Source organism: Hyperolius riggenbachi, chromosome 10 (genome assembly GCF_040937935.1).
Source record: "Hyperolius riggenbachi isolate aHypRig1 chromosome 10, aHypRig1.pri, whole genome shotgun sequence".
Classification (NCBI taxonomy): Eukaryota; Metazoa; Chordata; class Amphibia; order Anura; family Hyperoliidae; genus Hyperolius; species Hyperolius riggenbachi.
In genome coordinates, this window is record NC_090655.1 from 238,823,763 (window position 1) to 238,847,585 (window position 23,823).

The following is a 23,823-nucleotide window of genomic DNA, read 5'->3' on the forward strand; positions in this document are numbered from 1 at the left end:
AACGCTATAACTTTTACCCAATCCAATAAATATACACTGAATATTTTTTTTTTATCAAAGATATGTAGCAGAATAAGTTTCGCGCTCAAATGTATAGGAAATTTTACTTTATTTGAAAAATGTCAGCACAGAAAGTTAAAGTAATTTTTTTGACAAAATTCATGTCTTTTTTGATGAATATAATAAAAAGTAAAACTCGCAGCAGCAATCAAATAGCACCAAAAGAAAGCTGTATTAGTGACAAGAAAAGGAGGTAAAATTCATTTAGGTGGTAGGTTGTATGACTGAGCAATAAACCATGAAAGCTGCAGTGGTCTGAATGGAGAAAAAGGCTCTGGTCCTTAAGGGGTAGAAAGACTGTGGTCCTCAAGTGGTTAAGGAGCGGGATGATAAGGGGTTAATCTGGCTAGCATGGGGTTGACTCTAGATTGGCTCAGGTTGTGGTTCCACACCTGCCAGGGCTCGATCTGTGGTTGGTGGTGTATTAGGTAGCTGTGTGTGCCCCCAGATACCAGTATTAGGTAGCTGTGTGTGCCCCCAGATAGCAGTATAAGGTAGCTGTGTGTGCCCCCAGATAGCAGTATTAGGTAGCGGTGTGAGCCCCCAGATAGTATTAGGTAGCTGTGTGTGTCCCCAGATAGCAGTATCAGGTAGCTGTGTGTGCCCCCAGATACCAGTATTAGGTAGCTGTGTGTGCCCCCAGATAGCAGTATTAGGTAGCTGTGTGTGCCCCCAGATAGCAGTATTAGGTAGCGGTGTGTGCCCCCAGATACCAGTATTAGGTAGCGGTGTGAGCCTCCAGATAGCAGTATTAGGTAGCTGTGTGTGTCCCCAGATAGCAGTATTAGGTAGCTGTGTGTGCCCCCAGATACCAGTATTCGGTAGCTGTGTGTGCCCCCAGATACCAGTATTAGGTAGCTGTGTGTGCCCCCAGATACCAGTATTAGGTAGCTGTGTGTGCCCCCAGATACCAGTATTAGGTAGCTGTGTGTGGCCTACAGATAGCAGTATTAGGCATATGTGTGTGGCCCCCAGATAGCAGTATTAGGTAGCTGTGTGTGCCTCCAGATAGCAGTATTAGGCAGCTGTGTGTGCCCCCAGATAGCAGTATTAGGCAGCTGTGTGTGCCCCCAGATAGCAGTATGAGGTAGCTGTGTGCGCCTCCCAGATAGCAAATTAGGTAGCTGTGTGTGTCCCAGTATTAGGTAGCTGTGTGTGCCTCCAGATAGCAGTATTAGGTAGCTGTGTGTGCCCCCCCCAGATAGCAGTATTAAGGTAGCTGTGTGTGCCTCCAGATAGCAGTATTCGGTAGCTGTGTGTGCCCCCAGATACCAGTAGGAGTTGTGTGTGCCCCCAGATAGCAGTATTAGGTAAGCGGTGTGTGTCTCCAGATATCAGTATTAAGTAGTTGTGTGTGCCCCCCAGATAGCAGTATTAAGTAGCTGTGTGTTCCTTCCAGATAGCAGTATTAGGCAGCTGTGTGTTCCTTCCAGATAGCAGTATTAGGCAGCTGTGTATGCCCCCAGATAGCAGTATTAGGCAGCTGTGTATGCCCCCAGATAGCAGTATTAGGCAGCTGTGTATGCCCCCAGATAGCAGTATTAGGCAGCTGTGTATGCCCCCAGATAGCAGTATTAGGCAGCTGTGTATGCCCCCAGATAGCAGTATTAGGCAGCTGTGTATGCCCCCAGATAGCAGTATTAGGCAGCTGTGTATGCCCCCAGATAGCAGTATTAGACAGCTGTGTATGCCCCCAGATAGCAGTATTAGGCAGCTGTGTGTGCCCCCAGATAGCAGTGCTAGGTAGCTGTGTGTGCCCCGAGATAGCAGTACTACGTAGCTGTGTGTGCCCCCAGATAGCAGTATTAGGTAGCTGTGTGTGCCCCCAGATAGCAGTACTAGGTAGCTGTGTGTGACCCCCAGATAGCAGTATTAGCTAAGCTGTGTGTGACCTCCAGATAACTGTACTGTCAGCTGTGTGTGCCCCCAGATAGCAGTACTAGGTAGCTGTGTGTGCCCCCAGATAGCAGTACTAGGTAGCTGTGTGTGCCCCCAGATAGCAGTACTAGGTAGCTGTGTGTGCCCCCAGATAGCAGTACTAGGTAGCTGTGTGTGACCCCCAGATAGCAGTATTAGGTAGCTGTGTGTGACCCCCAGATAGCAGTATTAGCTAAGCTGTGTGTGACCTCCAGATAACTGTACTGTCAGCTGTGTGTGTCTCCCAGATAGCAGCATTAGGTAGCTCTGGTTTAACCTGAGATTCAAATTAGGTATCCATATCTGCCTTTCCATACCTGAACTAATATAATGTTGTACAATAACACCATTGTCTCCATTCTGGAATCATTGAACTCATTCTCACACACATTGTTGTGGTTCAGATCCTCCATATTTTAGGCTAGAAACACACTTTGCAGAATCGCTAGTGTTGCGGAAAACGCAGCGTTTTTGCCGCTAATGGTAGTCAATGGGCTGCATAAAAAAAAAAAAAAAAAAAAGCATATGCGTTTTCAAACATGCGTTTTTAAAAACACTGGTTTTGTTGCCTAATTTTCAAAAATGCACACAATGAAAGTCAATGGTAACGCAATGTAATGGTTTTGTATGAGTTTTTCATGGTTTTGTATGAGTTTTTCATGGTTTTTTGTAAGTTTTTTTTTTTTTTAAGTATTTCCGCTTCCTGTTGTCTTCCTAGTGATTGCCATAAAATGCAATTGAAAAACGCATGGAAAAAAAAACACATACATAAAGCATATGGGTTTTTGTATATGCCAACCCACAAAGGCGTAAAACACACGCAAAACGCCAGAAACCGCATATGCAGGAAAAACAAACACACAAATGCACAAAAACCTTTCACGCACAGCCATGTGTGTACCCAGCCTTATAGATTGAGTCACTGCACCAGATGCAGTATATAGATTAGGTGCTGCATGCTTGTTCACCCAGAGTGACTCCACAGACACGTCTCTTCCCCACAATCTATGCTGCTGCCCCCACCCCCAAAAAACGATGCTGTTCCCCAGTATCTATACTCCTCCCCAGGATCTACACTGCTCCTTCCAAGTTTCTATGATTCTCCCTTCCAGGTTATAGGCTGCTCCTCAGCAATAAGATCTCAATGCTGCAATCCAATAATTTCCAGCACCAGGGCATCAACCAGTCACCACTCTTATCCACCTAGGGGTAACTTCAATGCAACAGCAAAAAGACTGGGTCTCCACCTGGATTTTTAGGCCATTTGGCCAGTTTGTTACAAGTAACAGTGCAGAGCAGTGCTTGACGCACTTGATAAAGACCACATTGGTCGAACGTTGTGCTCTGCACTGTGCTACTTGCAATAAACTGACAATTGGCCTAAAAATCCAGGTGGAGACCTTGTCTTTTCACTGTTGCATGTATGCTGCTCCTCCCCAGAATCTGTGCTGCTCTACCCCAGGACCTATGCTGCTCCTCTCCAGGATCTATGCTGCTACTCACCACCCAGAATCTATGCTGCTCCTCCCCAGGATCTATACAGCTCCTTCCCAGATTCTACCCTCCCCACCTGATATATGCTGCTCCTCGCCATGATCTATGCCGCTCCACCCCAGGTTTTATGGCGCTCCACCCCAGGATCTACGTTGCTTCTACCCAGCCTGAGAAGACATGAGGGAAAAAAAGAATCTTATGGGTTTTATATGGAGATGCTTTTTTTTTTTTATTACTTTTTCCACAAAAGTAAAAGCTTACAGCACACATCACATGTGTACCCATAATCATCAAAATAACATTTAATAAACAAAGATTAGGAATTACTCTCCTACTTAAAGGCAACATCAACTGCAATATATATATATATATATATATATATATATATATATATATATATATATATATATATATATATATATATATATATATATATATATATATATATAACATTATATTATATATAATATTTTTGTTTTTGGAGATTAAGGGAAAATAAAACATTGATCATGAACATGTGAAGTATTACAAATCATCATTTGCTTTCATACAGCACCTCCTGCTGGTGTGACTGGTGAGTTCTGTAAGCAGAAGTCTTCTCACTTTACTGCTGTAGCATACAGGCCTCTAACATTACAAGAGCCAAGTCTCCTGACTGTGTCCGATTGGCTGGTCAGTGTGGGGGGCGGGAACACCAGAAACTACGAATAGCAAACCAAGGGTAGTCACATGACAAGGTGGGTGGGGACACTGGAGAGTTTTCAGCAACTCCTAAATGTCAGCAGGAGCAGAGCCAGGAATGATGGCACAACAGTGTCACCATTGGAGTCCCCAAGAGATAAAAGCCAGCAAATCCCTCCACACACTAGACTCCGCCCATAGCTTCTGGGAGGAGCAATCTCTTAGAGGCACCTCCCCATCATTCTAGTGACAGAAGAGGTCAGCCTGTGAAATATCACTCTAGAAATACAGATATAAATTCTGAGCTTACAGGCCTCACTTACTGTGCAGGAAAAGCAACTCAGATTACACAATAAATTCATCTTTCTTTGAAGAAAGTCCACAGAGAAAATCCCAACAGAACCAGATGTTTCACCAAACCCAATCGTTGTTCCCCTTCCCCCATCAGCAACCAGCGAGTTCAGCTATTTCTAATTTAATTGTAGCCAAGCTCCTGTCTGTGTGAGTTTCCATGTGTTTCACAAGACTTCTTTTGTCAAAGAAACTTTTCCCACACTCTGAACATGGAAAAGGACGTTCACCGGTGTGTCTTCTTATGTGCTTACGAAGAGTTCCACCATCAGTAAAACATTTTCCACATTCTGAGCATGAATAAGGGCGCTCGCCAGTGTGTATTCTCAAGTGAGAAGAAAGATCTACTTTGTAACCAAAACATTTCCCACACTCTGAACATGAATATGGTCTGACACCTGTGTGAGATTTTTGGTGTCTACGAAAGTTTCCTCTATCACAAAAATTTTTCCCACACTCTACACATGAATAAGGACGCTCCCCAGTGTGTATTCTCATGTGTCTATTAAGGTTTCCATTCTGAGTAAAACATTTCCCACATTCTGAACATGCATAAGGCTTCTCACCTGTGTGAGTTTTTAGGTGTCTCTGAAGGCTTTTTCGATCAAGAAAATTTTTCTCACATTCTGAACATGACAAAGGTCTCTCACCTGTGTGTCCTATCATATGCTTTACAAAAGTCTCACTCTCAGTAAACGATTTCCCACACTCTGGGCATGACAAAGGTCTCTCACCTGTGTGTCTCATCATGTGCTTAACAAAAGTCCCACTATCAGCAAAACATTTCCCACACTCCCAACATGAATAAGGCCTCTCGCCTGTGTGAACTCTCATGTGCTGATTAAGAATTTCAATCTCCGTAAAACCTTTCCCACATACTGAACATAAATAAGGTCGCTCACTTGTGTGGCGACTCATGTGCCTAAGCAGATTTCTATTTTCAGAAAAACATTTCCCACATTCGGAACATAAATAAGGCCTCTCGCCTGTGTGACTTTTCAGATGTCTCCGAAAGTTATTTTTTTCATAGAAACCTTTCCCACATTCTGGACAGGACAAGGGAGGCTCACCAGTGTGTCTTCCCATGTGCTGAAGAAGATTTCTTTTATCAACAAAACATTTCCCACACTCTGAACATGAATAAGGCCTCTCACCCGTGTGACTTCTGAAATGTCCAACAAGCTCACCCTTTGTTACAAATTTCTTCCCACACTCCAAGCATGAAAAAGGTTTAACACCTGTGTGGCTTGCCTGATGCTTACTAAGGCCAAATTTCTGAGCAAAGCTTTTCCCACACTCTGAACATGAAAATGGTTTAACACCTGTGTGACCTGCCTGGTGCTTAATAAGGTGATTCTTCTGAGTGAAGCCTTTCCCACACTCTGAACATGAAAAAGGCCGCTCACTCATGTGGTGTTTCTGGTGTCTACGAAGATGATCCTTAGAACTGAAACCTTTTCCACACTCTGAACATGAATAAGGATGCCACTCTGTGTGAGTTTTAAGATGTAAAGTAAGAGAGGATTTCCTACTAAAACTTTCACCACATTCAGAACATGATAATTGTTTACCAGCTCCATATCTATCAGCACTTGTGTTACTGGTAGAGTCCTCAGCATTAGATGGAGCTTTTATAGAATGTGAGTAGTTAGAAGATTCCTCAGGATCAGAGTGTGACCCATCTGCACTGTGATCTCTATTATGTGTATTCCTAGTGATTGGAGAACATTGTGTGACGCCATCATCTTCTGCAGCGCCATCTGGAGGTGGAATAGGATGGACCTCCGAGGGGTTCCTCACATCATTTCTGTCTGTTGGGGGAACAAACATACAACAATGTTTATAGCTCCTGTTTTGTAGTTGGGAATACTGTATGCTGCTCTAGTAGGCAGAAGTGTCACAGAGCTCCAGTATTTGGCTGCAGAAGTAAATGAAGACATGAAATGAAAACATATGAAGTGACGTAACATGATGAGATACATGTGTGTGTAAAGTTCCAATAATAATTACAACTAGGCTGTGTTCATTTTTCCCAGTGTAAGGGTAAAGAAGTTATAGCTCTATATGATAGTATCTCTACAGTCAGAGTGTAATAACTACCACTGATAACCAATAACAGCTGATAGAAGTGTTTTCCTTCCACACAGTTTTGAGTGCCAAGAACAGAAACAAAATATAGGGGGAGGGTTGTTGGAAGAGACAGATAGAGAAGACTAAACAATTGTTCAAAACAGAGTTGCCAGATAAGGATTAAATAGTTAAAAACCGGTTTAAAAAAAAAAAAGGTGGGTGTGTGTGTTGGACTTAAATATAAATATCTTAATTCAAATAGACTCCGAAGTAATAGCAACGCATTTCATGGGCAACATCCCGCTTCATCAGGCAGTATATGGAGCTTGTAAAGATCCAGCCGGGCGCTCATACCTGGCTGGATCTTTACAAGCTCCATATACTGCCTGATGAAGCGGGATGTTGCCTGTGAAACCCGCTGCTATTACTTTGGAGTCTCTTTGAATAACGATATTTTTCAGTGAATAACTGATCGTGTCCCTACTTGTGAGAGGTAAGTCCACCACTACCACCCCTTTTTTATTATTATTTTTTTTAACTATTTTATCCTTATTTGGCACCTTTGTTTTGAACAATTGTTTATCCTGAGTGTCCACCCTTGGTGGAGCGAAGTTGCCGCCTGTTTTTCCACTTCTACGAAGAGCAACATTTTTAACCCGAGTGGGGTCAGGTCTAATCTCCCCATCGGCCTACTAGGCGGTTACCAGAGGTAACCCACATTTGTGAGTATATTCTCATACATTTACTCTATTGACTAATTGGTTTGATATATTGCACTATTGGGGCTCTCGATCTGCTTTGTTTTTCAAGATAGATAAGACTAAGTGAAGGGCGTATATAATGTTAAGGCTTGTACACACATGCAACTTTTATGCCCAACTATCATCCAAACTTGGTCTGTTGGGCAATAGTTGGGCATGTGAATGTATAAAACAACTAGATGAGTGTCTGGTTATAGGCAGCTTGCCCAATCCAAAAGGTGGATCAACTCACATGTGTATACAAGTCACCTGAATGACTTGTACTTGTTTTGAATGTGACCATATCGCGCAGTATGCCAATGAATCGTTCAGCTGGTTGGTGTGCAGAAAATAAAAGCTGTGAAATTGTTTGGTTGAGCAGTCGGTTATGTCATTGTGTGGAAAAGTTGCACATGAGTACAAGCCTTTAGTGGGGACCAGAGATAATAGGTGATGTATAGTAGGCAGAGTAGGTGTATAATGTGCGTAGGGCCCAAGAAGAGTCACTGATGGTTTGTGGGCAGTGAGAAAAGATAGAGAATGATGGCTGTACTTGTTACATAGTTATTTGGGTTGAAAAAAGACATACGTCCATCGAGTTCAACCAGAGAACAAAGTACAACACCAGCCCGCTCCCTCACATATCCCTGTTGATCCAAAGGAAGGTGAAAAACCCTTACAAGGCATGGTCAAATTAGCCCCAAAAGGGAAAAAATTCCTTCCCAACTCCAGATGGCAATCAGATAAAATCCCTGGATCAACATCATTGGGCATTACCTAGTAATTGTAGCCATGGATGTCTTTCAACGCAAGGAAAGCATCTAAGCCCCCATTTAAATGCAGGTATAGAATTTGCCATGACTACTTCCTGTGGCAATGCATTCCACATCTTAATCACTCTTACTGTAAAGAACCCTTTCCTAAATAAATGTCTAAAACGTTTTTCTTCCATGCTCAGATCATGTCCTCTAGTCCTTTGAGAAGGCCTAGGGACAAAAAGCTCATCCGCCAAGCTTTTATATTGCCCTCTGATGTATGTATACATGTTAATTAGATCCCCTCTAAGGCGTCTTTTCCCAGTTTATTTAACCTTTCTTGGTAAGCGAGACCTTCCATCCCACGTATCAATTTTGTTGCTCGTCTCTGCACCTGCTCTAAAACTGCAATATCTTTCCTGTAATGTGGTGCCCAGAACTGAATTCTATATTCCAGATGTGGCCTTACTAGAGAGTTTAACAGTATTATGCTAGCATCTCGAGTTTGTTTCCCTTTTAATCCATCCCAAAATTTTGTTAGCTTTAGCTGCAGCGGCTTGGCATTGAGTACGATTATTTAACTTGTTGTCGATGAGTACTCCTAAGGCCTTCTCCAAGTTTGATGTCCAAGTTTGTGGGGGACATTATGGCTGCCCTTGCTATGTGGGGGGCATGATGGCTGCCCTTGCTATGTGTCTTATGACCATGTTGTATCTCACATATCAGTGGTGAGTGCAGCAGAGCAAAGTGTGACTGTCTGTGAGATGAAGAAAGGGAGGGGGTGAGAAGTGGGGTGACGGATGTTGTGTTCTCCCCGGCATTCTGACTTGCCTGATCCCAGCATGCTTTGCACAGCATACTGGGAGGTATTAGTGGATATATAATGGAGGAGGGGATTGAGAAGATATAAAGTAATTTGGGACAGAAGGGTGGAGAGTAGAATAGGACGTACAGTATGTGCAGGTGAGATTTAGGGGGACAGTTAAGTGAAGGTCAAGGAAGAGGAGAATGTATACCATAAGTGGAGAGTAGAGATAATATAGTGCGGTATAGCAGATGGTGGTGATGGAGGTCGTGTAAGGAAAGTTGGTAGAGTCAGAGGTGGTAGAAGGAGAGGTGGAGACACTGGACTGTATGAGAATCATTATGCTACAGAGCACACAGGAGCGCAGGACTACTTCTCTATGTCCTTACATCTCCTTTCTGCCCCTACCCTACCCACATGGTCAGACTGCATAGCATCTGGCTCACTGTGGAGCAGTTGAGTGCTGCAGATGGCTGATCTGCTCACACAGCTCTCAGACTACCCCTCTGGTCCTACTCCACCCCCCTATTATATTTTACACACCAACTGTTACCTATGTGTATTGTCTATGCCTACCCTATGTATATACTACTATACCTGACCTGTATATTATATTGTACCCTCACTGACCCTGTATGTGCTAAAACCAATTACAGGGACATCCCTGTTGTACTTGGGGAATAATTTTGATTGGGATTCTGTATGGGAATCACTATGCTACAGAGCACACAGGAGCGCTGCTGGTCATGTGACACTGCAGATAGCAGGTAAGGGTGTAATACACATGTGGGTGGTCCTTACTAGACTCTTATGACCACGTTGTATCTCACATGTCAGTGGTGAGTGCAGCAGAGGAAAGTGTGACTGTCTGTGGGATGAGGGAAGGGAGGGGATGAGAAGTAGGGTGACAGATGTTGTGTTCTCCCTGGCATTCTGACTTGCCTGATCCCAGCATGCTTTGCACAGGGTACGTATTTATGATCCCACTTGTATGGTACAAAGGAAAAACACATCCCTTTCTACTGACCTTCATGGTTTAGAACAGGAGACAATATCCCAGCTAAATATATCATGATTTGGCCAGATTACGTCTGCAAATGAGGCTCATCATCTACCAAAACCAGACTGAAGGCCCTTTCACACTGGGATGGTGCGTCAAATTGACGCAATGCTACTGCAGCCTAATGCAAACCACATTGTGGTAGGCTGTGCCAGGAGTCCCTAATCTAATGCTAACGCAGAACTACGTTACCGTGTGGGATCCACGGTGGCCTGGAAGTCATATTAGTCTATGGCAATGTGTTTTTTTTTTTCAAGAAGTTGTCACGGCACGCATGCGCAGAAGCGTATTTTTACAATATGCTTCTGTGCACTTCCGCATACCCCGAAGCAGGAAGTGACTGCAAGCACACGTCACTTCCTGCTTGGCTGGTGGCCAGACAGGGAACACCACATACTAACACAGTGTTCTCTGAAGGCCTGTTTCTGGAGGTTCTGCCAGTTTGCAATGTGAAAGCGGCCTAAAGGATAATTCATACTAATGGCGAGCAGCTTATAACTAATGAGGGGATGGAGAGGATCTCAGTGTCAGCATAGAATAGGTCAGGTAAGGTTATTTCTTCACCTGTAACTGGTATTCCTAATTCACTGGTCACCATCATGTCCCTCTCCTCCATACACTGCCGGCCACCCGTCACTTCTGTCTCCTCTTCCTCTTCTTTAACCTCAACTTTTAGATCAGCCATTTCTTCAGCCTAAACCCACAAAAATCATAGAAGAAAGAATATTTCACACATTAGAATGAATGAACTAAGGCTCTATAGAATATCATTTCAGGCCTGATGAAATAGGGTTGAGCCCTCTGAAAAACGCGTTGCTTAGCTACAATACAAGTTTTTACTTTTGATTCATACGGCAGCCGCCGTCTATTTCCTACTTGCATACACTTGCACTGGCAAATTGCTTAAACCCAAATTTCTTAACCCACCCACGACTGCCTGACAGTGCAGCCGCCTATAGCGGCATCACAGCACTCAGGCTAGGTAGAAAATATACCAGAGCAGCGGCCTGCTACTACAGCTCTGAAGGAGGCTATCGTCTGCACGCCTTGTGGAGGAGGACTTCTGGCAAGACTTGGTCCCCGGTCCAAGTGGGACAAAGCCTTTCTGCTGGCCACCCCGTATGGGACAGTCAGCCACAGATCCAGGTGAGAATATTCCACGGCCGGCTGGCCATTTTTATTGAATGACAACCTGAGTGCGCTCTCCCCCACCCTTTATTTTTCCATCCATCTCCCACGTCCCACTGTCTACTGCAGATTATATACCACCTAGAGTGGCACCCAAGAGAGCAGCACCCTTCGATGACAACTACACAGACTTGCACAGTATTGTCAAGATCGCTCCCTCTGTCCAACACAGGGGTTTAGGCTCCTTTCCTCTTCACTGAAACACTGAAATACTCATTCTGCTGAGCCAGTAAAATATTACACCTACTATTTTGGCTTCTTAAAACAAAATAAAGCTGTGCAATTCTAAGAAAAAAAAGGGGTCATATTTAGGAAAAGGAGGATAGACAATTGTTTATTCTCAGTAGAGGTTTGCTTTGGATCATAAACTCTCAGTTCCACATACCTGATATTGCAGCACATAGCTGTGATCTTCCTGTGGACAATCCTGGGGATAAAGAGGACCTGTACTGCTCTCTGGTGGGTTTGTGCAGATGGAGGATTCAATCTTAAAGTCACTACAGAGATCTTTGCGTCCTCCTGAGAGCTTCGCCTCTTCCATCACACTGTCTGCTCCCTCCTCCTCTTTCACCTCTTCCTTACCAGTAATGCGTAGATTGTTATGCTTTCCAATCTGAATATATAATAAAGACAACATAAATATTAAAGTAAAAATTAAATGTCGTTTGTGGTTCTTAATATTTTACCTGATAATGGTGGGGGATGGTGTGAGCTTCCTGTGGAAAATCCTGGAAATAAAGAAGACCTGTACATCTCTCTGGTGGGTTTCTGTTACTGGATCCATCTGTAGGAAACACACACTGACTGAATACATTTAGCCACATTTACAAAAATATCCATGCATCTGCACTTTGGGCAGCAGAAGGGTTTAAAGAGAAACTACAGTGAAAACAACATCATGAAAAAAGTGCTTAATTGTTATAATAATTATTTATAAATGATTTAGTCAGTGTTTGCCCATTGCAAAATCTTTCCTCTCCCTGATTTACATTCTGAAATGTATCACATGGCGACATCTTTACTGCTGGCAGATGATCTCTGTGGAAGGAGATGCTGCTTGTGTGGCAGTTGGAAACAGCTTTTATTTCCCACAATGCAACAAGGCTCTTACAGTCTAATGACATCACACTGTGGGAGGGGTTTAACCACTAGATCAGGCACACAGAGCCCCCTGATGATCTGCCGGAGAAAAGGTAAAGATTTCTCATGGGGAAGGGAGTATCAGCTACTGATTGGGATGGAGTTCAATCCTTTGTTACAGTTCCTTTTTAAGCAGACCTGGGCTCATCTTCTGTTTGTTGACACTAGGATTATTCTTCATTGTATTTATAAAGCGCCAGCATATTACGCAGCGCTGGACAATAAATATAAGCAATGATACAAGGATGACAGACATAACAAGGTTATACAACATAGAACAAAGTTATACAAGGCAAACGGTACAAGTTACATGATCATGCAATTATGGGCTGGTTAGGCAGGCCCAGGCTGTTATAGGAAAGGAGCACACAGGGGACACTAGGTGGGGCTGTAAAAAGTTACTGTGTGGTAGGATGATGTTATACAGAAGACAGGTCAGTTTCTAGGCTCAATAGCTCCCCCTCCCTCCAGGAAGCCAGATGACAGTAGTATAAATATCTGAATAACCTCATCAATGTATGCAGCCAGATGCCCCCGGCATTAAAGGAAGCCAGATGACCCTGTACAGCAGATGAATCCATAGTGCAGGCAGCCAGATGATCCCCTTAATGTAGGAGTCAGATGACTGCAGCAGTGTAGGCAGCCTGGTGTACACAGATCGATGATCACAAAGTGTAGGCAGTCAGAGCCCCCTTATTATGCAGAGTGCAGCTCCAACCTCAAAAAAACAAAAACAAAAAAAGAATTTCCTAGAGTCTAGTGGTGGGGGAGGGTGTCCGACTTCTATCCTTGCTCCCTCTTCTCAAGCACCTCCCCCCCCCCCCCCGGCCTCCTGTCACTGTGCTCCCTGTTCCCCATCTGCAAAGTATTGGTGCAGTGGAAGGTGATTAAGCTACTAACTCACCGCTCCAGACTCTAACGACACAGTGAACCTCTACATGATGGGGTCTATGAGGATCCAGGAAGACTCTGGACTATCCACTATTGAGTTCAGGGGTACCTTAACCTCCTTAATTGTATGCCCGACCCTGTTGGGTTAGACATTTTTGCTGAATGGGTATGCCTGACAGAGTGTCAAGCATGCCACTCAGGAGGTTTTGCAAGGCACAGGTGTCCCCTAGTATAAGTTAGCTAGGTGTAGGGGAGTTAGTATAGGTGCCCCTACCCCCGATCCAGCCTCTGTCGCTAACACCTGAAGAAGAATATAACATTCATAACATGTAGTGTACTTGTTCCTGAATACAGCAAATTTGTTGCAGCCAGTGGCATGCCGTATTTTTGTTGCTAGAACGTGTCCAGCAGCCGTGGGGGCAATCCGTCTGAGTCAAGGCACCGGCAAGCATACTGGTCTAGTAGACCAGATACACTTGCTCTCCGTGCACCAGTTGATGCGATTGGTCACTCACCAAGCCTCTGTCCAGCGATTGCTGCAGCCTCCCCACAAAGCTCCGGTATTCTCTATAGGGAGGATCGTGGCTAAGCGTCATGACGTCATCAACGCTTGGCAAGCAACAGTGGCTGAACAGGGGGGGGGGGGGGGGGGGGGGTCGGGGATGGGGGTTGTAACTAACTGGAACCCCTACACCTAGCTAACTTATACTGGGGGATATCTGTGCCTAGCTTATACTGGGGGACACCTGTACCTACCTAGTCTATCCTAAATGACACCTGTACCTACTTGGCCTATACTGGGGGAGAGTGTTCACATCTCAGTGGTTCGGTTCCAAAAGCTTTGCTTGTACCATTTTTGGGGCGATTCGCCTCAATGGAAGGTATAGGAAAATCGCAAACCACTTGAAAAAAACGGATTGTATAGCGATTTCCCCAGCACTTTAGTGAATCGAGCCCAGTGTATTTATTCATGAAAGAGTGCTAAATGTTAGCACGGCAGTGAAAAGCCGCTTTGCACGTGCAAACTACTTAGCACCCAAGTTTGCACGTGCAAACTACTTAGCACCCAAGTTAGCACATGCAAAGCCTTTCCACTCGAGTTAGCACATGCAAAGCCTTTCCACTCGAGTTAGCACATGCAAAGCCTTTCCACTCGAGTTAGCACATGCAAAGCCTTTCCACTCGAGTTAGCACATGCAAAGCCTTTCCACTCGAGTTAGCACATGCAAAGCCTTTCCACTCGAGTTAGCACATGCAAAGCCTTTCCACTCGAGTTAGCACATGCAAAGCCTTTCCACTCGAGTTAGCACATGCAAAGCCTTTCCACTCGAGTTAGCACATGCAAAGCCTTTCCACTCGAGTTAGCACATGCAAAGCCTTTCCACTCGAGTTAGCACATGCAAAGCCTTTCCACTCGAGTTAGCACATGCAAAGCCTTTACACGCTTTAGTGAATCAATCCCATTGTATTTATTAATTTCCGTCTGAAATACTAACGTCAGGAAGTGAAAAAAAAAAAAAAAAACAGAATCGCTCTGCAAAAGTGCTTAGAAAAGCGCTTTATAAAAATCACAGCGCACAGGTAATAAAACAAACATGGTGGGGGCGATCAGACCCCACCAACAGAGAGTTCTGTTGGTGGGGAGAAAGGCAATCACTTGTGTGCTGTGTTGTGCGGCCCTGCACCTTTGCCTTAAAGGAGTTAGGCAAAAAAAAAAAAAAAAATTTGTTTCACTTACCTGGGGCTTCTACCAGCCCCATGCAGCCATCTTGTGCCCTCGTAGTCACTCACTGCTGCTCCAGTCCCCAGCCGCCAGCTAGTTTTAATTTTGCTGACCTCAGGGTTGGCAGGCCACATTGCGTACATTTTTTTGCATTTCCGCTGGTGCGGGAATATTAACGCATACATTTTTTGGCGTTAGCGGTGTAACGCCAACAAATTTTGGCGTTAGCGTTGCAACGCGAAAATTTGTTAGCGTTGCATCGCTAACGCTAAAGAATGTATGCATTAATGTTCCTTCACCAGCGGGAAAGAAAAATGTACGCAATGCGGCCTGCTGACATTGAGGTCGGCAAAAATGAAACTAGCTGGCGGCTGGGGACTGGAGCAGCAGTGAGTGACTACGAGGGCACAGGATGGCTGCATGGGGCTGGTAGAAGCCCCAGGTAAGTGAAACACATTTTTTTGCCTGACAATTCCTTTAAAGCTGCAGTGGTCCATTTTACAAAAAAAAATGTCTGGTCTTTAGGGGGGTTTAACACTGTGGTCCTCAAGAGGTTAAGGAGCCCATACAGATCAGATGATGTACGGGCAGATCGGCAAAGAGACAGATTGTATTTGATCGGTGAGAGATCTGTTGCCTGTCCATACACCTGCCCTTCATGCTGAAATCTCTCAGGAATTGGTCCAGTTCGCCACATCCGCCGCCATTCAAGCAGTGTAAAATGTGCATGTAGGTGTGCCTTTATGCATTACCTATCCTGTGTCGTGGTGCCCGTTTAGCTTCCGAATCTGCCACTCTTCCATTAGCCCTATATACACCGCCGGCGTGGAGTGTGTGTGACATCACATACGCACTGCATGCTATGTGTGTAGGGCTATAGGGTGTATAGGGCATATACTGGAAGAGCGGCAGATTGGGAAGACATACAGGCACTGACACACAAGACAATGAATATATAAATACACACAAATTTATACACTGCAGGTAAAGCTCAGGGAGTTTCATCGCTTTTGTATCTTTCCCCGGTATCACCCGCCTTCACTACCACACACCCAATCGACAATTGGTCGCATTGCCGATCTGGCATGCACTTGGCAGCATCAATTTTCATCCCATTCGATAGTAATTATCGAATCGGATGGTCAATTGGTCACCAAGTCGCTAGATGTATGGGTACCTTCACACTTGGAAAGCAAAATAAGACTACATCAGTATCAGTTTACCATAGTTAAAGGGACTCTGAGCACCTCTCATGGGTATGCCTTTAAAGGGACTCCGAGCAGTGCAGAAACTATGGAAAGATACATATCATTTTAAAGCTCTCTTTCTCCTCTTTCCAATGATATATAAACCGCCACCCTACGTCTTTTAGTTTTCGCTATTTTCGCGATTGAAATTGCAGCGGCCGCGATTTCAATCGCGAAAATAGAGAAAACTAAAAGGTGTAGGGCAACGATTTAGGTGTCGTCAGAGAGAGGAGAAAGAGAGCTTTAAAATGATATCCATCAAGCCATAGTTATATTGTATTACACAGGACGACACTTTCCCCAGTCTCAGCAGCTCCATTCTGCTGAATGCAGCTGCTGACTTTGACAAAAAGTCGCCCTGTGTAATACAATATAACTATGGCTTGATGGTTATCATTTTAAAGCTCTCTTTCTCCTCTTTCTGACGACACCTAAATCGTTGCCCTATGCCTTTTAGTTTTCTCTATTTTCGCGATTGAAATCGCGACCGCGGCAATTTCAATCGCGAAAAATAGCGAAAACTAAAAGGCGTAGGGTGGCGGTTTATATATCATTGGAAAGAGGAAAAAGAGAGCTTTAAAATGATATGCATCTTTCCATAGTTTCTGCACTGCTCGGAGTCCCTTTAAAGAGACTCTGACCAGTACTGCAAAGTATTTAAAGATGCTTACCTTTCTGTAGCTTGTGCTCTCCTCTTTCATTTGATACCTGTCGTTCTACACCAAATAGTTTTGTTCGATTTCAATGTAAAAATTGCTGCGGTCATCTTGGCTATGTTATAACTTCCGGGTCACCCCATCTTCTCTGTTAGAGAAGTGCATCACTGAATGAAGCAGGAAGAGGAAGTGACACGCATGGCTATTGCAAGAGGCTCCTCCAGAGGGGTCATAGCATGACTTTGTTGGAAGTCATCTGGCTTATAGGCATACCTAGGAGAGATGCTCTGAGTCCCTTTATGGTAAGATTATTTCCTCACCTGTACCTTTCATTCCTAATTCACTGGTCACCATCATGTCCCCCTCCTCCACACACTGCCGGCCACCTGTCACTTCTGTCTCCTCTTCTAGGTCTTCATTTTCTTCATGTTTTATTTCAAACAGTTTTGCAGCCTAAAACCACAATGTTACATGAGAAACCATATTTGAAACATAAGAATTAATGAAAGTCTCTGTTTGGTATATTACACCCACAAATCCATCTACCTGATAATGGTGGGGTATGATGTGATCATCCTGTGAACAATCCTGAGAATAAACAGGACCTGTACATCTCTCTGGTGGATTGCTGTTACTGAATTCATCTGTAGAAAATACACACTGACTGAATACATGCTTCTATGTGTTTATGATATGATGGGTGATCTAGATGGTCCCTAGTACAAACTGCTCTCTCCATTACAAAAATTAAAAGGCTCCTCTTACCAGGTGATGTGAGAGGTGGATGATTTTCTATCATGGTGTCCTTATAGAATGCCTTGAGTCCTAAGTATTGCCCCTCCTGCATGGAAAAATAGACAAACATCCTGACACCTTATAGGAAGCTGACACACAGTGATACAGTTATCATACAAGCACATCACTTGCTGTTACTGGATAATGGCCTCGATTCATAAACAGCAGTGCGATAAAAAAAATCTTGTCGGGAAAATACCACACTCGGTATTTTCCCGATCTGTGTGCTAATTCATAAAGTGTCCCCAGCTGCCCTTGGAGGTCGGTAAATTACAACAGCCCATTGAGCGGTAGAGTAGAGCAGTGTCTCGATTCTCTCTTTGCCCTGCAGAAATGAATCACACAGACGGCTCTCTCTGGCTCTCCCACAGATGAGTCGCACAGTCTTTCCCTGCCTGCAGAAATGACTCACACAGACGGCTCTTTCCACTGATGACTCAGACAGATGAGTCACACAGTCTTTCCCTGCCTGCTCAAATGATTCACACAGAGGGCTCTCTGGCTCTCTCCACTGATGACTCAAACAGACTTCGGCTCTCTGCACTTTTGCATTCATCAGAGCTGTCGGTAAGTTGTTATCGCCTCACTAGAGGTGTCGGTAACTACCGCCAGGCTTACCGCTTGTTGAATGCTTTATGAATTGACATTTGCTGACAATTTACTGACATGTGTTGTCGGTAACTGCAGCCAAGTCGGTAATTTATCTCCCTGGTTGGTAATGGCAGCTTTTCATGCGGTAACAGCCTTTATGAATTGACATTTTGCTAAGTGGTAAAGTCTGCTGTTTTCAGCATTACCGCATGAGGTAATGCTTTATGAATCGAGGCCAATGTCCCATAATTCCCAGCACTGCTCACCTCTCCCGTCAGCAGCTCCATCATCTTATTAATGACTTCTATCTTCTTCACGTTGTTTCTCTCAGATATCAGGGAGTGAGGTGACCGCTTTGTGATGGGGGATGGTCCATGGCAATGGCTACGTCAGTAGTTCACCTTAGAGGAATAATAAATAGACAAATCATAGTTCAGGAAGCCCCACGCTTTTCTGCCCCAGGTTGGAGATACAGAAGAGGAGGCCAAGGTCACTATTCTGGTGACATCTAGCAGCTTGATTCACTAACCGGCACTAAGCCGGTTAGTGAGCCTTAAGATGTAGTGGGCGCAAACCACGGAGTTAGGTGGTTTACGCCCACACATCACACACAGCTCTGCTCAGTACGTGTGCAGCGCGGTGCGCGGGTAATAGCGCGTGTTGCGGCGATAGCGTAGCACCCGCTGCCCTGTAAAGTCACACCCGGTGCGCTGAAAATGGCGCATCAGGTGCCCCCTAAAGCAGCGCATTGATGCGTCATTTTGGGGGCACCCGATGCGCCATTTTTGGCGCACGGGGTGCAATGTTTACAGGGCAGCGGGTGCAACGCTATCGTCGCACCGCGCACTATTACCTGCGCACCGCGCTGCGCACTGAGCAGGGCTGTGTGCGAAGTAGCTTTGCACGACTGTTAGTGCGTGCAAAGCTGCTTATTGGGCACTAAGTGGCTTTTCACACCAGCGGTAACACTTAGCGCCGCATAGTGAATCAAGCCCTATGTAGGAACCACTAATGAAATTGTCATCTACCATGTTTTACACCTATTTTCTGTACTTCAGTGACTTTGGGGCTGAGTCACAAACTAGCAGTCGCTATGCATGCTATGCTCGCTCCTTGCAGTGTAGCGGGCCTTCCTTAGTTACGCACGTTGCTTCCATAGTAACGTGTACTCCTTTACATACCAGCCGCTGCTGTGAAGTATCGCGACCGTGATATTTCACTAGCGCTGCCACCACTATTTTAATTAGCATAGTAGCAGCCGCACCAGTGAAGCATCATGGTCGCGATACTTTACAGCAGCGGCCGGTATTTAAAGGAGCGCACATTACTATGGAAGCAACGTGCGTAAGCAAATAAGGCTGCTACACTGCAGGGAGTGAGTGTAGTGTGCATAGTGGTCGCTAATTGTTTTTAACAAGCCCTGTTGAAGCAGCGCTCATTTGTGACTCAACCCCCTTATCTCAGCCAATGTGCAGCACAGCTGAAGCTATTACTTACCTCTGAAAAAGCGGATGCCGTTCCATAAAACACTCGTTAGGATTTGTGATTTGGCTTGTAAACAATTGGCTGTTTTGTATGGAGAATTATACCATGGAAATATATAATTATTCCTTTTATGTTTTATTAAGAAGATTGTTTTTATTGTAATGTATACAGTACTATATCTATCTTACTACACCAAAAATAACCCATATACTCTATTGGGATATTAATGTTTTACAGTTTCTCATGTATTGCTAGTTATGTTTATTAGAATGGAGATGATGTTACAAGTGACATGGAGGAACAGGAGGTGACATAATGGTCCCAGAGCCAGGGACTCACTAATTGGTAACAAGGCATTATCTCTTTGCCCGGTCACTGCAGAGACATGGCTCTCACCACCTCTCACCCTGTACTGGCCGCACACAGCAGAAACAGTCTATCACCAGTCACACTGACTAGAGGCATCCCAACAAGTCTTCTCTCCAGTATCACGTGACCTGCCAGCTCATGCATCTACAATGGAAACTGGAGGAAGGACACCTTCCCCCTACACTGCTGGATGCCACCTAGTGCAGATATCTGCAGGGCTGTGGAGCCAGTACAAAAATCCACCGACTCCGACTCCTCAGTTTAGGATTCCACCGACTCAGACTCCTCAACTCAGACTGCTCTAATTTGCATATTAAAATCTTGTTGATTGAAAGAATGTAACATGAAATTCGTCTCTTAACTGCCAACACTTAGGAATTTTAAAAGACAACTGAAGTGAGAAGGATATGGAGACTGCCATATTTATTCCCTTTAGTCATAGACTAATACTAGTCCTTGGTAAGAGTACTTTTAAAAAGGTACAGACCGGAACAAAGAACATCTATCAGGTCCTAGGCAATGTAACTGTGGGTACATGTACGAGTGATGTGCAGGTACTCTGCAGGGGAATGAGGAGATTCTTCCTCTATTACACATTCTTCATGCACAATCTGAACAAGGTTTATGGGTGATAGACAACACCTCTGTGTTCAATGTGCACAGCATTCTCAGTGGATTCCCTGCAGCTCTGTGGAGAGTGCATATGTAGAGTATAGTACTACTGTGTAACAAAGTAAACCTGAGACAGATGAAATTAAAGTTTTATACATACCTGGGGCTTCCTCCAGCCCCCTTCAGGCTAATCAGTCCCTCGCTGTTCTCCTCCGCCATCTGGATCTTCTGCTATGAGTCCAGGTACTTGAGCCAGTCTGGCTCAAGTAACAGTCTAGTGCGCCTGCACACACTCCGGCGCCGGGAGCGTACTACACCTGCGCAGGTGCAGAACGCTCCAGGCTGTGGAAGCGGCATGCGGCCGGACTACGCTGACTGGCTGAATTACCAGGACTCATAGCAGAAGATCCAGGTGGTGGAGGTGGACAGCAAGGGACTGATTAGCCTGAAGGGGGCTGGAGGAAGCCCCAGGTATGTATAAAAAAACTTTTCATCCTTCTCAGGTACCATTTAATTCGTAGTCACCAAACCAAATTTTAACATATCAAATTAATTGATTTCATGAGCAAAGAGTACATTTGCATAAATCAGAATAAACACAGAATTATTTCCATCTCATTGACCATCTCTATTAGTGACACGGCTACACATCAGGCTTTATACTTACAGCATAGATGTTATTTAGTGTATATATAAGAGATTCCTGTGTACACATCATATATACAGTCACAATCAGATGTGTATATCTGACTTTAAAAATACGGGGACGGCTTTATTGAAGCAGCACAAGTTACTAATTTTGATTGGTTTATTTAATTTTGTGGACTAAGCACAGCTATTACTGTATGAATAAAATATTTATGACGACTATTATCTGAGAAATAGAACATTTTATCATATTTTCTATTTTAATTACAGTTCAAATTCATTAGGAGTCGGTTCATTTTTTCCCGACTCCGACTCCAGGCACCCAAAATTGCCCCGACTCCACAGCCCTGGATATCTGAGAGCAGGACTGAAAGGAAAAGTGCAATGGCTAAAAGGGGCACTGACTGCAGGGGAGAGAAAAGCAGTGTATAGTATCATCAGTGTGTGACTGTGGTAAGGACATTAGAGTGTAAGTTCCTGTGGTGCAGAGACTGATGGGAAGGGATAAGTGATCTCTGTACACCATTGTGGAATATAGCAGAGATGAATAATAAGTGACTGTGGTAAATACATCAGAGTGTAAGCTCCTGTGGTGCAGAGATGATGGGAATGGATCAATGATCTCCGTACTCCTTTCTGTAGTATATGTCACAGCTGTATAAATGTATAATTAGAACAGTGTGTGGCTGTGGTAAGGACATTACAGTGTACGGTCCTGTGGTGTAGAGGTGAGGTGATGGGAATGGATCAGTGATCTCTGTAGAACTCTGTGGAATATGTCAGAGCTATATAAATGTAGAACAATAATAACAGTGTGTGACTGTGGTGAGGACATTAGAGAGTCAGAACTTGTGGTGCAGAGATGATGGGAAGGGATCAGTGATCTCTGTACAGTGTATATGTAGCAGCAGCTTGTGATGGGAGGAGACACAGGGGTGTTATGTGTTTACAGGGTATATAAATCCTTCCTGTGCGATCTACATCTAAATAAAACATAACAAAACACATAAAACAAAGATCTCTGTCATTACCTCCTCTGCTGCCAGTAGCAGGAATGTCTCCTCTCTACTTCCTCCAGCCTCCTTTATAACTTCCTGTCTGTGGCTCCTCCCCTTCCTGGCCCTGCATTGCACTGTGTATATGTGTGTGGTAGAGATGGGAAGTTCGGATCTTTTCAATGATCCGGATGATTCGAATCAGATCATTGAAAAGATCGGATCTTTGATCCGAATCTCGGATCATTTTACAAGGGAAGCATTGGGGGGGGGGGGGGGGGGGGGGGGGGGGGTTAAATGACTAGCAGGGCAGGAGAAGGGGAGGGGGGGTGGAGAAGGGGAGAAGATGGACAGAGGGCAATGAGTGGACAGAGAAGGGAGGAGGGAAGCAGAGAGCATAAATGTTTGCTTGCACACAATACCCACATGCTGCAATCATATGCTTTACATGTATTTCACCTACATGTTCATCTGTATACCTTGAATGGAAACATCGCACAGTGAAAGAAAGCATTCCTCAAAGATAAGTGCAGCTGTTTAGAGCAGTGCAGGAGGATCATATTGCGCTGCAATCACAGTGCCTGCAAAGTTACTGAGCTGTGCTGAGCTGAGCCAAAAGTTTCCAATGTGTTCACTGTGCACAACTATGGAACAGCCAGCCTATAATGAGCAGCACATTGCAGCTAGTATGTGTGCTCTACACATATCTGGCAGTGGCACCCATGTCCCCTCTACCTGTCCCTGCAAGGCTGGCTCCCCTGAGTCCCCTCCAACAGAGTGATCCATCTCTGCTCTGCTTCCAGGACCCCGCTGCCCGCTGAGAGGGGGCGTGTCGCTCCTGGCCCCGCCCCTTTTGCGATCCGAATCATTGATTCGGATGATTCGACTCACAAAATAGATTCGGATCAAAGATCCGAATCGTTCATGATCCGGACAACACTAGTGTGTGGGATGAGGCTGCAGAGATCTCAGCACTTCTCACTAGAGATGGGAAGTTCGGATCTTTTCAATGATCCGGATGATTCGAATCGGATCAGTGAAAAGATCCAGATCTTTGATCCGAATCTCGGATCATTTTACAAGGGAAGCATTGGGGGGGGGGGGAGGGGGTTAAATGACTAGCAGGACAGGAGAAGGGGAGGGGGGGGTGGACATACAGAGAAGGGGAGAAGATGGACAGAGGGCAGGGAGTGGACAGAGAAGGGAGGAGGGACGAGCAGAGAGCAGAAATGTTTGCTTGCACACAATACCCACATGCTGCAATCATATGCTTTACATATATTTCACCTATATGTTCATCTGTGTACTCTGAATGTAAAGTAGCACAGTGAAAGAACGCATTCCCAGAAGTGAAGTGCAGCTGTTTAGAGCGAGTGCAGGAGGATCATATTGCGCTGCAATCACAGTGCCTGCAAAGTTACTGAGCTGTGCTGAGCTGAGCCAAAAGCTTCCAATGTGATCACTGTGCACAACTACGGAACAGGCAGCCTATAATGAGCAGCAGATTATAGCCAGTATGTGTGCTCTACACATATCTGGCAGTGGCACCC

General features: G+C 44.7%; 2 protein-coding genes across 3 annotated transcripts in view; both read right to left on the reverse strand.

The window, feature by feature from the left end:
• Window positions 1-23,823, reverse strand: part of LOC137534995 (zinc finger protein 665-like) — a 465,617-nt gene that overhangs the window by 102,269 nt on the left and 339,525 nt on the right. The gene's annotated exons all lie outside the window — the stretch shown is intronic.
• LOC137534994 (zinc finger protein 665-like) lies at window positions 3,928-22,361 on the reverse strand. 2 transcript variants are annotated; one of them, XM_068256752.1, is made up of 9 exons: window positions 22,310-22,361; window positions 18,431-18,565; window positions 17,544-17,619; window positions 17,325-17,422; window positions 17,105-17,231; window positions 11,808-11,905; window positions 11,507-11,734; window positions 10,498-10,627; window positions 3,928-6,314 (listed from the first exon to the last, which is right to left on the reverse strand). In XM_068256752.1, the coding sequence occupies exons 2-9, from the start codon at window positions 18,452-18,454 to the stop codon at window positions 4,597-4,599; spliced, it is 2,499 nt and encodes an 832-aa protein (XP_068112853.1). In that variant the 5' UTR covers window positions 18,455-18,565; window positions 22,310-22,361; the 3' UTR covers window positions 3,928-4,596. The 2 variants fall into 2 exon arrangements, with proteins under 2 accessions (XP_068112853.1, XP_068112852.1); XM_068256751.1 differs by having other exon boundaries at window positions 17,099-17,231.

Coding starts and splice junctions, on each gene's coding strand:
- LOC137534994 (XM_068256751.1), bottom strand. CDS start 18,454: ATGATGGAGCTGCTGACGGGAGAG. Junction 17,620..18,430: donor TGGAGCTGCTGACGGGAGAG/GTGAGCAGTGCT, acceptor TTTTCCATGCAG/GAGGGGCAATACTTAGGACT. Junction 6,315..10,497: donor ATTAGGAATACCAGTTACAG/GTGAAGAAATAA, acceptor TTCCCCCAACAG/ACAGAAATGATGTGAGGAAC.